This window comes from Equus przewalskii, chromosome 3, assembly GCF_037783145.1.
Source record: "Equus przewalskii isolate Varuska chromosome 3, EquPr2, whole genome shotgun sequence".
NCBI lineage: Eukaryota > Metazoa > Chordata > Mammalia > Perissodactyla > Equidae > Equus > Equus przewalskii.
The window spans coordinates 71,699,908-71,716,453 of record NC_091833.1 but is presented as its reverse complement, the minus strand read 5'-3'; the positions used below and the strand labels follow the sequence as shown (position 1 = coordinate 71,716,453).

The 16,546-nt window shown below is 33.3% G+C and overlaps 1 protein-coding gene across 50 annotated transcripts in view; it reads left to right on the top strand.

Annotated features, from left to right (window-relative positions):
• Window positions 1-16,546, top strand: part of ADGRL3 (adhesion G protein-coupled receptor L3) — an 801,248-nt gene that overhangs the window by 730,845 nt on the left and 53,857 nt on the right. For all 50 annotated transcript variants that reach the window (XM_070612870.1, XM_070612873.1, XM_070612875.1 and 47 more), the window contains 2 exons: window positions 267-392; window positions 7,219-7,315. In XM_070612870.1, coding sequence (XP_070468971.1) covers window positions 267-392; window positions 7,219-7,315 — 223 coding nt within the window. The remainder of the gene's footprint in view (window positions 1-266; window positions 393-7,218; window positions 7,316-16,546) is intronic.

Below are 16,546 nucleotides of genomic sequence, written 5' to 3'. Positions count from 1 at the left end.
AACTAAGACATAGTATCGTTATGGTGTGATTGGATGTGTGTGTGTGCGTGTTTTAAAAGACTCTAGTTATGCAAAATTTCAGGCTTGATGGTATGAATATCATTATTTTATATTATAAAATACATGCTGAACAGACTTTCTTGTATCCTTAGGGCAGAGAAATAATCATAGTAATTATCTAAAAATAAAACTCACATACCTTTTTTACCATAGTTCCTAGCTGAAATGAATTACTTGCTAACAGAAGTTAATATTTACTTGGCTAGGTACGAAAAGAGTATGGGAAATGCCTGCGAACGCATTGTTGTAGTGGCAAAAGTACAGAGAGTTCCATTGGCTCAGGGAAAACATCTGGTTCTCGAACTCCTGGACGCTACTCCACAGGCTCACAGGTAAGCAATATTTATTAATTAAAATGAAATATCTCTTACCTGTATTCTGTTACGAGTTGTTGGTCTTTCCTGATCCGAACTATTTTCTATCCCAAGTGGTTAACACATCAAATTTGTGTTAATTTGATGTTGTTGTTGTTTTAGTGTGTCTTAAATGGGAATAATTACGACAAATTTAAGAAACTAAATTCAATAATTTTATGGAATTTAGGATCTAAGTTTGCATAATAATTAATGATTTTATGTTATTCATAGTTGAATAAGTATAGAAGGTGAGGAAAGGAATTTGGCACTTCACCCAATATTCTAAGAAAGTAATATTTTATATCTATGATTCTTGAGTTATTACTTCTTTTAACCAGTGTAATAATTCTCTATCACATACTGAAAATATTTACTTATTAAATGGTATTAAATGGTATGTTTAGTAAAAACATTTATAACTCAACCATATTGTGTGCTGATAAGTTGAAGAGTAAGTCAGGGCAGTGAAGAAGAATCCCTGAGAGCATCATTGACTTAACTGGTCTAATTGCTACTCCCATCAGCCCAGCACTAGATGTAGTAGTTGCATCGTCCCTCACCAGGGAAATTGTAAACTTTTAGGTAACATCTGCCATTTTTCCCAAGCCACAGTATCAGTCTAAAGATTATCAGGTAGAAATTTCAGCAACTCCAGAATGCTAAAATGAGCCAGTCAAACAAAAGACATAAGATTATGTGGGTCATGAATGAGTTTGGGTTCAGACTAGCAGACTAATATTTTTAAGATCGTGTGATTCAGTGGGAAAAACAATCATGTATTCAGTGTTGTCAACTGACTTTTTCTGAAGAAGACCTGAATTTAAATTGACAAATAAAGTTATAAATCAAGAACTTAGTTTTTTCTTAACTGTTTTAGCTCAGCCTGTAAATCTAATTATTTTTTGTAAATCTGATTTTATATAGAATAAGAAAGATCATTTCATTTGTTCTTTGATTAATGCTTAATTGTGCTGTTAGCTTAATAGATTAAATTTCCCTAAACAATTCCATTCATATTCTTAGACAATGAAATATCCTTATAAGCTTTAAATAGCATTTACAAATTTAATATTTCTGATTCTCTCAAACACATCCACTGTCAGACTGGACAGTTATACACACTTAACAAGCACTTGAACAGCTCTTATAAACCAAAGATAATGAACAATGTTCTCATAAGCAAACACTTTTCTCAAACTAATGGAATCCTCTTTTATCTTAGAAATAAAACCACATATTTACTATCAATCTAGTCCTTCAAACTGAAAATTTAAAAACTAACATATAACCATTGAACATATCAGACTATTTAAAGCTTAACAACCAAAATTATAATGATTGTGAAACTTATTCATAAATATAATGCACAGTTATTCATAATTTGAATTTAATTTATTTTATTATTTCTATCCCTTACTGAGATTGGAGAGTTGCCAATTAGGGGGAACAGATGTACCAACTCAGATTGGCTGAGATTTCTGAGTTTCGGATTAATAAATTTGCCAGTTAGAAATCTGAAATCTCCCATAAAAGTAGGGGCGCACCTGAATGATGCTTCCAGCATGAGCCCCTTATAATCCATGCCTTCATTTCCAACCTGATAATCCTCACCATCCTTATTTGTAATAAACTTTTCCACAACTTTTAAAATCGCAATTGCTAGGATTCTGTGCATCATCCAGACTTATTAGATCCTGCATGCTTTTCATAATACTGAGCTTATCAGCCATCATCCTGTAGTCATTTTATTAACATATGTCATTAATGAAGCAATAATATTTGGGAGTTTCATTTATTAAGTGACAACAGAGTTGTACAATGTTTAGCAATACTTCTGAGCTACGGGATAGGGCTTCAAGATAGGGAATGATTATGAATAATCATAAACTTGGTCTGTGGGTATACCTTGATTTGGATTCTAGCCTTGCTACAAACCAACTGTGACACAAAACAAGTTACTTAATCTCACTGACCCTCAGTTTTTCATCTGTAAAGTGGTGGTAATAATATTGATTTCTTATATTGCTTGAAAGCTTGAACTAATGTATACAAATACTTAGAACACATGGTAGGTGTTCAATAAATTGGAGCAGCCACCACTTAATGGTGTCATCACTACAAAATTTAATTTCAGATTTTAAAGCTGTATTATATTTTTTCTTCACTTTTATAGTTGTAAGGTCACAATTCTAATCTTGGGGGAAAAAAGCCTTACATTGATTACTTATGCTTAATATGACACTGATTAACTATGACAATCCAATCCTGCATAAAGTGATAGTTCCTTAAATCTAGTGTATTTGTTTAAGTAAAAATAATAAAATGTATTTCACATTAACTGTGACCTTCTATAAACAAGGTCTAAAATACTCACTGATATTAAAGTAAAGTTTAAGGAAAATGGATGCCTTTTTCACATCAGAGAACTTCTAAAATAACAACCCCTATATTTTTTACTTTTATTGAGAAATATTGAGTGTCTCCTATATAATGCCAAGCCATCTTCTAAGCTCTGAGGAGACAATGATTAAAAGACAGATAGCTTCCCCTATGATCTGGGGCTTTCATTCTAGTAGAGGAAGGCAAGACATCTATTACCACGTAAGTCAAGAGAAAATATCAGATTATGAAAGCTGGTAGAGAACCAAATGTGGTGATATGATACAGAAAGTCCAGGTGGCTACTTGGAGTAAGTGCTGGAGAAAGACTGTTTTGGGAGATGACATTTACACCAAAATTCTGAATGACAGGAAGTTCAGAGGAAGAGAATTCCAGGTGAAAAAACGTGTAATACAAAGTCCTTATGTTAAGGGAGAACTTGCAAAGTCAGGAATAGAAAGAATGTGATTGGCTAAAGTGAATGAGAGTGTGAATGGGAGATAAAGTCAAAGGAGAAGGCTAGAGACAGATCCATAGGTATTTGTAAGAGTATGCAAGTCTAGATTTTATTTTGATTACTTTAGAAAGCCAGTGGGATAATTAAGAAAAGGAAGTGGCAGGATATTATCCACATGTAATAAAGATTATATGGCTACTATGTAGATAATGGAGGGACATGATTGGCAAGACTAAAAAGTGAAAATCCTCTCCACCTCTTGCTCCTCTATACTTACTTCCTGGTGCTAATCACTTATAAAAGATTAGTAATACCTATATTCACACAAACATAAATTCACAGAGCTGTGTATAGGGTTGTTGCATGTGTGTGTTTATAAAAACCATGGACTGAAGTATTGTCCTTCCTTCTGTGACCTTCCTTTGATTGTTCTGTCATTTATCTTTCATTTATTTTATTGACTTTTATATGTATTTACTTCTATTATATGGTATTTGAAGCATAAAAAATATATGTAATGTCTATTAAATTGTGAAGCATAGTCATAAAACGAACACCTGAGAACTCAGCATCCATCTTAGGAAATGGAATATTTTCCATGTATTTTCCTCTTCTTCAAACTTTCCCCTAGTCAATCCCTATGCCTCCTCACCAGAGAAAACCTCTGAACTTTTGTTCTTCATTTCCTTGACTTATTCTAATAGTTTCTTCACCTCCAAAAAAAGATATTTAGTATTCTTTTTTTAAACCTTTCTTTAAAATGGTGTCTTATTGGGCTGGCCCTGTGACCTAGTGGTTAAGTTCAGCAAGCTCCGCTTCAGTGGCCCAGGTTCAGTTCCCGAGTGTGGACCTACACCCCTCATTGGCAGCCATGCTGTGGTGGCTACCCACATACAAAATAGAGGAAGATTGGCAGTGGATATTAGCTCAGGGTGAATCATTCTCAGCAAAAAAAAATGGTGTCTTATTGGATGTAGTCTTCTGTGACTTACTTTATGTGCTCCCATATTCTAACGCTCCTCCTGGTTCATTCCATGAACATTTAAGTGTTGGTTCTGTGCCGCATACTATATACTTTTCCTTTGCCTGCAATACTTCACCCTTTCTCCTTTTCCTATTCAACTGTCATTTGATATAGTATAGTGAGTTGTTAACCTTGTAGCTCACTATCCAGATTACTAGATTCAAATATTGGTTATGCCACTTATTAGGTCTGTTACATTGAACATGTTAATCAACCACTGAAACTCAGTTTTCTAATGAATAAAAGAGTACCTACCTCATGGAATACTTGTGAGGTTTCAGTGAATGAATACATGAAAAATACATGGTATAGACTCTAGAACATAGAATTAATAGAGATATTTAAATATTATATTTATATAATATATACTTTATATATATATATAATATTTACCACATACCGGGCATTATTTCAGGTGTGTGATACATCAATGAACAGAAAAGACAAAATTTCTCTTTGTCTAGAGCCTCAAATCCAATGCAGACATTAGACATTAAATATAAGAAATAACTACATAATAATAATATGCCATATTATAGAAGATGGTAATGACTATGGGAGGAAAATAGCTGGGTTGGGTGGGTGGGATACAATTCTGAATAGGGTGATTAAGTTAGATTTCTTTAAGGAGAAAATATATGAGCAAAAATTTAAAGAGATGAAGGAGTTATCCATACCTGTATCTGGGGGAAGAGCACTCCAGGCACACGAAACAATTGTACCGAGTCTAAGGCAGAGGCATGCTTGGCATGTTAAGGAATAGCAAGGGAGCAGGTGTGGCTAGCCCAGATAGGGGAGACTAATAGAACATGAGATAATGAGGGCAGCTCATATAAATGTCACCTATCAACAATCATAATTCCACCAACTCTCAGTTAAGATGTTGCTTCTTCAGTGTAGTGTTCTCAGACTTCCTAGACAAGGACATGTCCCCTTATTATGTGCACTTAAAAACATTCTTTTAAATTACATAGTATAACAAACAATAACAAAAGTACACAAAATATAGTGTATGACACAGTGATTTAACATCCCTCCTCAGGTCAAATATTAGAATATTGGGAGTATCTTAGAAACCCTTTGAACTTTCCTCAATGCTTCATCTTGAAACATAACCACTATGGGGGCCGGCCCACTGGTGCAGCAGTTAAGTTCACACGTTCCGCTCTGGCAGCCCGGGGTTCGCAGGTTAGGATCCCAGGTGCAGACCTAGCAGCGCTTGTCGATCCATGCTGTGGCAGGCATCCCACGCATAAAACAGGGGAAGCTGGGCACAGATGTTAGCTCAGGGCTAGTCTTCCTCAAAAAAAACAAAAACAAACAAAAAGACATAACCACTATATTAGCTTTTAACAGTAGATTTTGTTTTGTATGTGTTTGATACTTATTCACATGAAATCATCTAGGACATATTCTTTTGTTTTCTTTCTTTCCTCGGACATCTATGTTGCTTTTTAATTTTCAGTGCTATACATTACTCTATAATTTATTCATCCATTCTACCATTGATAGCCATTTTGGTTGTTCATAGTTTTCAGCTATAATAATTAATGCTTCTATGGACATTTGTAGGCACTTTGTTGTACTTTTGCATTCATTTTTGTGATAATTTGATTAATCTGTCACTTACTAGTCTGGCAGCTCCATGCAGGCAGATGTTTTTGTGTTAGCCTTTCTCTTTTGTATTTGCTAGGTTAGTATTTGGCTTCAGTAGAGGCTAATTAATATTTTTAGTTAATTAATTAATTAACAAATACAACAAGTGTGAGAGATTTGTCCCCAGCATTTCAGTTTGAAGTTTTGAAGTATTTCTCAATAGAAACATTCCTCCAATGCTCAGGAGCTATAATCCTGCACCAGTCTTCCTACTGTCCTTTTGTTTATGGGTTGTGCTGTGTGTGTGTGCATGCGTTTTGCTGACCTATATAACAATATAGACAATATTTCTGAAGGATAAACATGTCCCAAGATTCATAAAACCAATTGTCTAATATTTTAGGGTTAGCTACTCCTATTATTTAAGGGGTTAGAACAGATTTGGAACCACATGACCCATTTGTGAGCTTGGTTTCACCATTAGCAGTAGTAACAGTTCTTATAACTATGTTGTTCTTCTGAAAAGATTTCGTTTCTTCCTCCCGAGATTAACACTTTTTTGATCCCTAATTCAATAAAATAGCAAAACAGAATAAACCAGAAAAAAAAAATCTCCCCCAAAAGGAAAACTATTACCATTTTCTTGAATTATCTACCACTTAGAAAATTGAATTTGAGAATATGAACAATGATGTAAGAACTTTCAGTTCGCTATAAAACTTTCTACCATGAAGCCATGAATAAAAGGTGAATCAACTTCCCTTCAAAAAAAGAAAAGTCAAGATAGTATGTAACCTATAAAATTATGTTGATCTTCTTACAAAATTTATGGAAAACATTAAGTTCAGTAGCATTTTAATAACATTCTATGTTCTTTTCTTACCAAACTCTTTTTTGCAAGATTCTGAATTCTTAAAGTAAATTTTTTGTTAATAAAACTGACAATTGAATGCATGTTTAAATATCTCATCCCCATAAAAGTTCAATGAAAATAATTTGTTTTACCTTGGAAACTAAAATTATTAAATTCGAACTGTCTAGAGTATACTTCTATATGTCTTCAATGTGTTTAAATTAGTATAGTACATTACATTTATTCCTTTTTCATAGTTATAATTATTTTTGGTATAGACATTTAGGAATACACTTAATGGGAATGAATTGTTATCATTAATTTAGTTTCTAATGTTCTCATACTCCTGTACTGCAAGCATGTAGAAATTGTATATTCACCAGATGCCAGAAACAAAGGTCCCATATAACTATGACAGAAAGAAAAAGAATGATTTGTGTGAAAATCCACTGCCTGGTGAGTTCATTTCCTTTTTTCCTTTGCTGCCTTTCAGAGCCGAATTCGTAGAATGTGGAATGACACAGTCCGAAAGCAGTCAGAGTCTTCCTTCATTACTGGAGATATAAACAGTTCGGCGTCACTCAACAGAGGTAATTAGGAATGATTTTTCATATTTATTACTTTTGTGATTACTCTGAGAAGTTCTTAAATGCATTGCTTTATTTGCAACTTCTGGACCTTGTTCCATGTGGTAGGAATATCGCAAGGATATAAAACCTGGTTGAGTGTAGCAGTGTGTTCCATTATTCATAAGTCTTTTTTTTTTTAATCCTGAATTTTCAGGAAATCGTTTCTGAAAGGAAGTTAGAAAACGAGAACTTTCTTTTTCTAGTCTTCTGCCACTGCTATAAACTGGTGAGCTGTCAGGCCTCATTGGAAGCAGTGAAAATGGGCAATTATGTGGCTATATAGTCTGCTAAGCATCATAGAGTTCCACATTGTCCCAGGAATAGAGCAATTTCATAGTCTTTGTGGAAGTAAAGATATTCCATCTAGTACATACTTAAGGCAACCTGTGTATTTGGGGAAAAAAAATCACATCTAATCTTAATATCTAAAAGACTTATCCAGATAATATTGAATATTTAAAGATCTAGGAGGAAAAAATACCTTATATATATGTTATGATTTTTTTGTGTGTATGTGCTTCCGGTTAAAATGTTCCTAGGGCATCGTTTAGATTTTTGAAACGAAATTCCTTTAATCTACTGTTTTATTTGTGGTTGATTTTTTTATTCTTCTCTCTCTCTCTCACACACACACACACATACACACACTGTGTGATGTGATTAAATTGACTGCAGTAAAAATGAGCAGATGCGACATTTGTGGAGAGCTACAGTACACCACAGTCAGTGCTGGGAAATATAGAGCATGTAGTTTTATCTGGGAAGGTGGCATTTGTATGAGCTTATTCCAATCCCACTGTCCCAAGAGACATTTTTGATGCATATATTCAGTAGTTATTTTTATGATCAGAATTGTTGTTTTTTTCTTACCCCCAAACTACGATTATTAGTTATTTTAAACCTGTTTATGTCGGCTTTTTAATACATTAAATGCTACTTAGAAACAAGTAATTTAATAATTGCAGCTTATGATTAAGAAAGATTCAGATACTGGTGCTCTTAATTACTTTTACTCAAGTAAGATGCATCTTATTTGTATAAAAGAAGCTCAGACAAGTAGTGTCCAAGTTAAATTTGATATGGGGATCCATTTACATATAATCTTAATTGACTTTCATATGTTATTTGGAGCAGTGATAGAGTAACTGTAACCTAAAGATATTAAATTTTCTACATAACTTTTGCTTAAGTAAGAACAGCAAGTGCAAATATTCCTCCAAATATGAAGAAAATACATTAAAATAAAACAATTACCTTCTTGTATTTGCTTCATTATTAGTCTGTTTTTATTTGCTAGAGTATATTGATTTACATAATATCACTCAAGTATTCTTCTCTTTTTAAGTTTAGTTTTAATGGTTATTTTGTGAAAATTTACTTAAATATGAATTCTCTAACATTTTGACATACTTTCCAAATCATGGAGAATGAAATACTTACAAATGCCTCCAAAGCTTAGGAAGTAATTTGCTTCCATTTTCTTTACTCTTTAAATAATCCCGTACATAGAAAATTTACAGTATGTTCCTAGAAAGAAAACTATCCTTATTAATGGGGTTTATTGTTAGAAGTATCTTGCATCTAGTGATCACAGCAACCATAGAATAATTGTTGTTTAAACAAAAGATGAGATAATATGATTGTAATAATGCACTGTTTATTTGCTTACTGTGAAGATGGATAAAATATGTACATTTGTCATTTTGTGTAGCATTATGATCTAAATTTATGTAAAGATAGTAAGATATGTAACTTTTGTAAAAACTGTTTTAAATGGATAATTTGTTATCACCTTGATTTTACGGTCAATCACATAACATAATGTGCCCTTTTTAGTTTCTTCTCACGAACTTCATCAACTTGGAATATGCAATATGTGGATGACTAGGTCAATTTGAAATGTATTTAAAGAAAATAATAATATTTTATATTGACTGATCATATATTTAAATCTGTTTTTAAAATCTTTAGTTTTAAAAGATGTTTCTTAAAGTTACTGAAGAAAGGGTGCAAAATTTCTTGTGACATCCAATAACTTATTTTAATGATGACTTTGCGGAGGGGGTTAAATTGAATTTATGGTATGAAATGTGCCCAGGCAGTGATCTTTTCCTTTAGGATATATATTCTTCCTTTCACTCAGTGGCTTTAGTGGTGATGGACATCATAGTGATCTTCTTGATTTCCTATATTAATTTTCTGGTGTCCCAAATCAGAAACTCCACATTTTATTCTCATCTCATTATTTTTTATCTTAAATGAGTGGAGTACTTTAAAATTTTATTTCTTCATATTATATCTCTCAGGATAGTCTTTAACCTCCTTCTTTAATCTTGTCTTATTTCCCAGGGTCCTATCTTCCCTGCATTCAGGCGTGTGTATCATATTTAGGTAGGTGGCATCCAAGATTCACCTTTCCAGATAAATACTTCAGTCACCTCAGCAACATATTCACCTCTGTTTATCAAAAGATTATATTCTCTATTATTGAAATAAAAATTTCAGGCACTGCATCTTCACATCTTCATGTATTCTATCTTCCCATTCATTCTTAGTTTCTTATAGCAAGCAATTTTTTTTAAATTCCAACTCCATTTTCCTTTCTTTCTAAGTTAGATACATTAAATCTCTAATTTTTGTCTTTAGAAAAGTTCTGGCCCTTGAAAACTACAAAAAATTGTCTAAGTTAGTCCTATTTTCACTTGAGGTTTTCTATTCTATTCATACCACTGCCCAAATCATGAAAAGAAGAATTATTTTAAAATTCTGTATGTCTTATCATCTGTAAGTTCTCAGCGCAGAACCTCTTCTCAACGGTTTTTATTTTTTCAAATCATCTCTATTATTCCGTTCTTGAACCAACTCGTTACATCCTATGTATCAGATTACCTGTTTAGATCTCCCAATCTGATAAGCTTGGGATTTTGCTCCTTGGAACCATGCAAGACCTTGAAAGATTTATTGATAATTTTCGATTTGTGTAATCATTCTTATATATTCTCTTTGGGATTTTGTTGTTTGATCACCTCATCTTTTTAAAGCCTTCCATTACATTTGTCTTTTGAATATATTTATGAAGATGTGTCCCAAATGTTTCCTATACATTTTCAAATATATTTCACCTGCCCACTTATTTACTACAATGGTACTCACTGTCGCAAGTCCAAAATTCCTTGAGGCCAGTACTCCAGGACTATTGTCAAGTTAACTTCACTGATCCCACTATAGACACAGGTAGAAGGAGCCTTTCCAGAGCCCTAAGGTGATGGTTGATTACAGAGAGTTTCAAGCAAGGTTAACTCTGATACAAACCCAAGTTTTCCCGAACTCCACAGGAGAGATTATTCATTGGTACTAAATATTTGCTATTTGCACATATCTTGAAGTCAGTCCTCAATCCCTGAGCTCCTCCCAGGCCTATTGGAAGTCTAGTCCAAATTTCTGGTAGCTTCAACTTCCTGGTAATGGGAGAAATGATTTTTTGCTAGATCTACCTTTCCTACCTATATCTCCTACTCACAGTCTCTGCTGGCCAAACCCCATCCTGAACGATTTAGATTAATGAGGCTTCTAAACCTTGAGTTTGATCCAAAATTGAAGGCATTTGCTGAGAAATTTCCCGGTAGTTCAATTAATTGTTAAACGTTTCTGTTCTTTTTTGTAGATCTGGATAGAAATTGGGATACTTTCTGAAACTAGGTTTTATTAGGCTTTATCTCTTTGTTAATAATATAACTGTATTTCCCATTTTCTTTTGACTTGATTAGTTGAATTGACACCAGAAATTTCAGTTTCAAGCAAGTTTTACTAGGTAGCTGCTACTAATATGGTATCATTGTGTCAATTACAAAAAGGTGCCCCACCTCCTGCCAAACCCCACCTGTGGAGTTATTGCAAAAATGTGTCCCATGTGAGTGGCAGAATTAGCAATAATGCATTTCTTCTTCTGGAACAATGGCTTGGTTCAAATCGTGGGGTTTTATTTTCCCCTACCTCCCATCCCCCATCCCGTCAACTTCCCACACAGGTTAATGCGATTTAGATTTTTATACATGGAGATCTGACCAGTAAAGCTATATTTATTTAAGCCAAATTTAAGTGTTATATGTCAGAAGGCTGTCTGACCTGTAGAGGTGTAGCACTAATTTATTAATGCAGATGGATTGTCCTTTCAAGGTTCAGGTTTGTACTAATCTACAAATGCATTCTCAGTAAATTTATGTCATCAGTAAAATTATGATGGCCTATGGCAATCTTTGCATAAATTTAAGGGTTTAATGTTTGATCTCAGTGGCACAACTACCTACTGAAAGGTGCCTTCACCTTTTAGGATCATTGTTGATACAAAGGAGAAAGCCACCGTCAATGGGTATTTGCAAGTCACTGACTTACTCACTGCAGTTTTGCACGATAGTTTTTGGAATGGAGTTTTAACCCAGTGACTTTTGGTAAATTGCTTGGCTTCTCAGCGTCTGTGCAATAGGGATATAAATAGTACCCACCTCAGAGAGACCTTGAGAGGACTGAGTTAATATATGTTAATTGCTTACAACAGTGCCTGAAACATAATAAGTCCTATTATTATTATTTTATTCAGAAGTTCGTTTATGTTTTCTAACAAATGAAGACTAGTCCTTGCCATAGCTCTCAAGTAATCAGATATTAAAATCCATCATTCACAACCGACAGCTTTCTTTCCTTTTTATTTTCTGGTAATGGGGGGAGGAATGAGGTGGTTACCCAAATGTCAAGTAAAAGAAATAATAATTTACCGCAGATGGTGCTACCCTTGAAGCTAACAAAAAGAAGTAAACTAATAAAGCTGAATTGTCTCTTCTAAATTAGAAATTAAATGCAAATTACATTGGCCTAGTTGTGCTTTCCACTTTTGATTTGTAACCATCTTTTAGAATCCAAGAAATAAAGGTAAAGTATTTCTCCTCCCTACGTTAGATAATAATGTCAGCAGACACTGCCTTCTCTTTCCTCTAAGCCCTATCTTACCCTTCAGAAGCTTAGAGAACACTAGTTCAATTCAGACAGCCCTGCTAAATAACCAGTTATGCAGCGGAGCAGGCATGTGACTCATTCCCATTTTAAACTCCTGTCTTCTCAGAGCCTGGATTGTCTTTCCCAGGAGGTTGTCACTGAGGCAGAAGAAACTTCACAATAAATCACCTGCCACCTCATTAATATTCAGGATACCAAACATATTTCGTTTTTATGTTTTTAAAGAAAAATGCAAATGAAGGCATGTAAATGATGTTTCACTGCGATTAATGATTTCTATAAATTAAAGGTGCTGGATGAAACACTCATGCTCATTCACTGCATTTTATTAATGTCAGTAAATATAATTTGGTTTATATGCATAAAGTATGTCATATTGCCCAAAAACCTCACTGTTTTGAAGGATTCTAAAATCATTGTTTGTAAATATTAATATAATCTGACATCTATTTGTGAAATTGGCAAAAAACAGTTAATGATGTACCTGAGTACTCGCATAGCTAACAAATCAGAGTGGCCCATGTAACAAATTACTTTTCGTTATGAACAATCATTGTGATGATATGAGGGGAAATAAGTATTCTATGGCATGGATAAAATTTTCATTCGAGATTCACCATTATATTTATATCGAGTATTTTTTGACCTTTATATTCTTGATTGGTGAATAAGGCAACCGTGCTCTCTGTGTTAATCTTTTTCCTTTGTCATCAATAATGTCATCAATAAAGACATAATTAGAAAGGGTATAATAAAATAAGGAAAACTTCTGTGTTCGGAAAATCACTTCAACAACACAAAAGCGAAGTAGGTACAAATTTTAAAAGTGAGATGCTGTATCAAATGGATAATTTAAACGATGCTATTTTAATATTCTGACCTCTAACTCAAGGAGACGAAATAATTTTCAGAATGAACTTTCCTTTGCAAAATAAAATATATTAAATATTGATTTCTAGTCAATCAGGGGCAAAGGTTCTTGCTGTAAATTGTTGGCAGGAACTGAAAAAGAACAACTTTTAAAATGCTTGCCAGTGAGTCCTTATGCTTTGCTTTTAACTTTGTCTCTTTGATATGAATCCTGCAACTCATCCAGCCTCTCACAACCAGCTACACAACAGTCAAAGTGCTTTGTATTTATTATGATTCTGATTATAGCTTTCGTAGATTCCTTCACAAAGAGAATTCCTTATCTATGTAGAGTAGATTCCTCATTTTTATGGTTTAGTATCTTGTTGCCTATATATAGTTGGCAGTATCTTTTACCTCTTTATTATAAATCAGACAAGCCGTGGTGAGGAACCTTGATAACTTCTAAATATAGTGCTATAGAACATTTCCACTTGGGTTTGAAATATTACTATTGTTTCATATAAGTTGCTGAGACTGTAATTTTTCAAGAAATTATCTTTTTTTAGATCTGAATGTGAATATTCCAACTTATCTTCAAAAATTGCTAGTATTCTTTTCTTTAATAGAACACAATATGCCTCTTTATAGTTCCTGATAAATTTGGGATTTCTCCTTTAGTGTGTATAGCTATCATTTATCTATTGTACACTGTTCATTATTCATTATCCATTATCTTTGTATTCATGAAGAAGTGGGGTTTCTTGGTAACTTGTCCAAGATCACATCAGAAGTAAAGCGTGAAAGCTAGATTCCAAACCAGGTCTTTCTGACCGCAAAGCCCTACTCAAGATAACAAAAATTTTTGTTCTTTTCTTATGATGACAGTTTTTCATGAAGCTTGCTGAAGATTGGAATAAGGATATTTTTCAAGAATATATTTCAAAGCGATTTTATCACCTTGCATGGAAATAAGACACTCTTAATAGCACAATTATTCACATATTTATTTCTTAATTTCCTTCATGTACTATTCATTTACTTTTACTTTCTTTTGTTCTAAGTACAGTTCATGTGGATTCATCCTATTCATTTAGGAAAAGAAAAACTTTAAAATACTGTGAATATATGGGGAGCTAGATTGGCCGATAACATATTACTTTTACGAAACTATTTGATGTGGAATATGCTGAACTACTATACATTGTTGTCCAATTGTAGGGCTTAGGTTGCAAGAATAATCTTATAATCATTCTTGTTTTCTTTCCTGGAAGCTCTCAAGGTATCTTATTGATAAAATCCTTTTATCTTTAATTTCTAATTTCTTATATTTCAGTAAAAGGATGAATATTTTGGTCAGGGCAAAGATTGTGTTAAAAAAATCAGGTAAATAGCTCTGCCTATAATCATTTAGTAATAGAACCAAAGATCTAATTTTTCCCAGACCTTTGTACTCTTGAATTTGATATTCTTTGAAACTGTGTCTTCTGCCAGAACAGTATAGTAATGCCTAGAACAAGTAGAAAATCCATTTGAATTGACTTCAAATAGATAGTGATAATGTCATAAATTAAACTTGTTGTTAGTTTTATGTGCTAATTCCAGTTTTAACAAAATCTATGAGATGTCTTATAATTCAAAATTTAAAAACAAACAAAACCTGACTGTACCTCTGTCATCTGGAAAAATGTCCCTACTGTATTATAAACATAAAGGATGTGATGATATAAATGCAGTATGTAATATCCAAAGTTATCTGAGTCATCACTTGTTCAAAGTATTTTTTTTCCTAAGGAATAGACTATGTTAACTTATATCGGCTATTTTAAAAGTGAATAGAAGTTAATTCAATCACATGAAATATTAAAATGTGAACAGGGGATATGTGTTTAGGAAAAAAAGCCCTCATAAGAAAAAAGTATACTTAAATTGTCATTACCAGTAATTGTGTAGTATCCAATTAAAATAGCTTCTGTTGAATTGCATACGAAGGCTTGTACTTTATATAGCTCAACCTTACATACCACATGCCATTTAAAAGTAGGTGTTTATGTGTTAGGAAGTCCTATGATTTTATAATAGGCTTTCTTCATAATTTACCATTCTAAGGAATCTGGGTGCTTCACAAACTACAACAAGTTACCCATCAGATTCATAGATAGTAATTTACAACCCTCCAAAAATCACTGGAGAATTAAGAAAGATTTATGAGGATATTCAGATTAAAGGAAGATAGTTGATCTTGATGTAGAAAAATAGAAACATACGTTTCTGGAAACAGCCTCCGTCTGAACAGAACAGAGCTGACGTGATTATACGATAAAACAGACCTCTGAACAACATTATCAAGAATCTCTTTATTCATAGATACCTTGTTTTAATTCATATCTGCTTCTCTCAGACATTCTTTATTCAACTATAGTTTCCAAATTTAAAATTCGCATTTTAACCGGGATAGACCTTCTTCATGTAAACTCATATAATTTGCACAGTAAAAGACAGTATGCCAAGATGTTAGCTCAGGGACAATCTTCCTCAAGCAAAAAGAGGAAGATTGGCAATGGATGTTAGCTCAGGGCCAATCTTCCTCACCCAAAAAAAAAAAAAGTATGCCAATATAGGGCAGAGCATTACACTAAAAGTCATATCTTCTTCACATAAGTAAATTATTTTATATTGTTAGTTACACTTTCATTTGTTCTGAGGTTTGTTTATTCAGCAAAAATGCACAAGCAATGTGTGATTTACAAATAAATATAGTTGTGGGATTGACTATATAACATTAACGGATTATCAAGAGATAATCTTATTTAGAGAAAATGAATTGAGTAGCTACTGTGGGAGTGACGAAGATAAATATTCTTTTGCTAAATGCCTTCGATTTTCTAAAAAAGAACTGTGATTTACTGCTATTTTGCCTCTAGTTAAGCAAACTTGGCCATAATCTTTAGGGTCAGTATTCATTGTTTTGAGTACCATGCCTATGTATTCAAAATGTCCAAGTTAATAGTACACAGAAATACATGCCTTTGACCAAGAATGATGAGCTTTAGAGATGAATGACTAAGTGGTATAGGTTCATCATTTCTACTGCAGACCCACCCCTTCCTCTATTGTGAAGCAAAGATTCACCAAGAATTCTGAGACCCAGTCCTACTACTGTTTCAGTCAGAAAACCTAAGATCTCTGAGCAGCTTTGCTTTCAGCTATTTATGTAAAAGGAAAACACTGAATATCTAATGTCATCAGTTTCTTCATCTGCAACACAACAGGGTTGTGTTGCATTTCACAGCCAAAAAAAAATAACACTGTAAAACTTTTAGAAGAAAATAC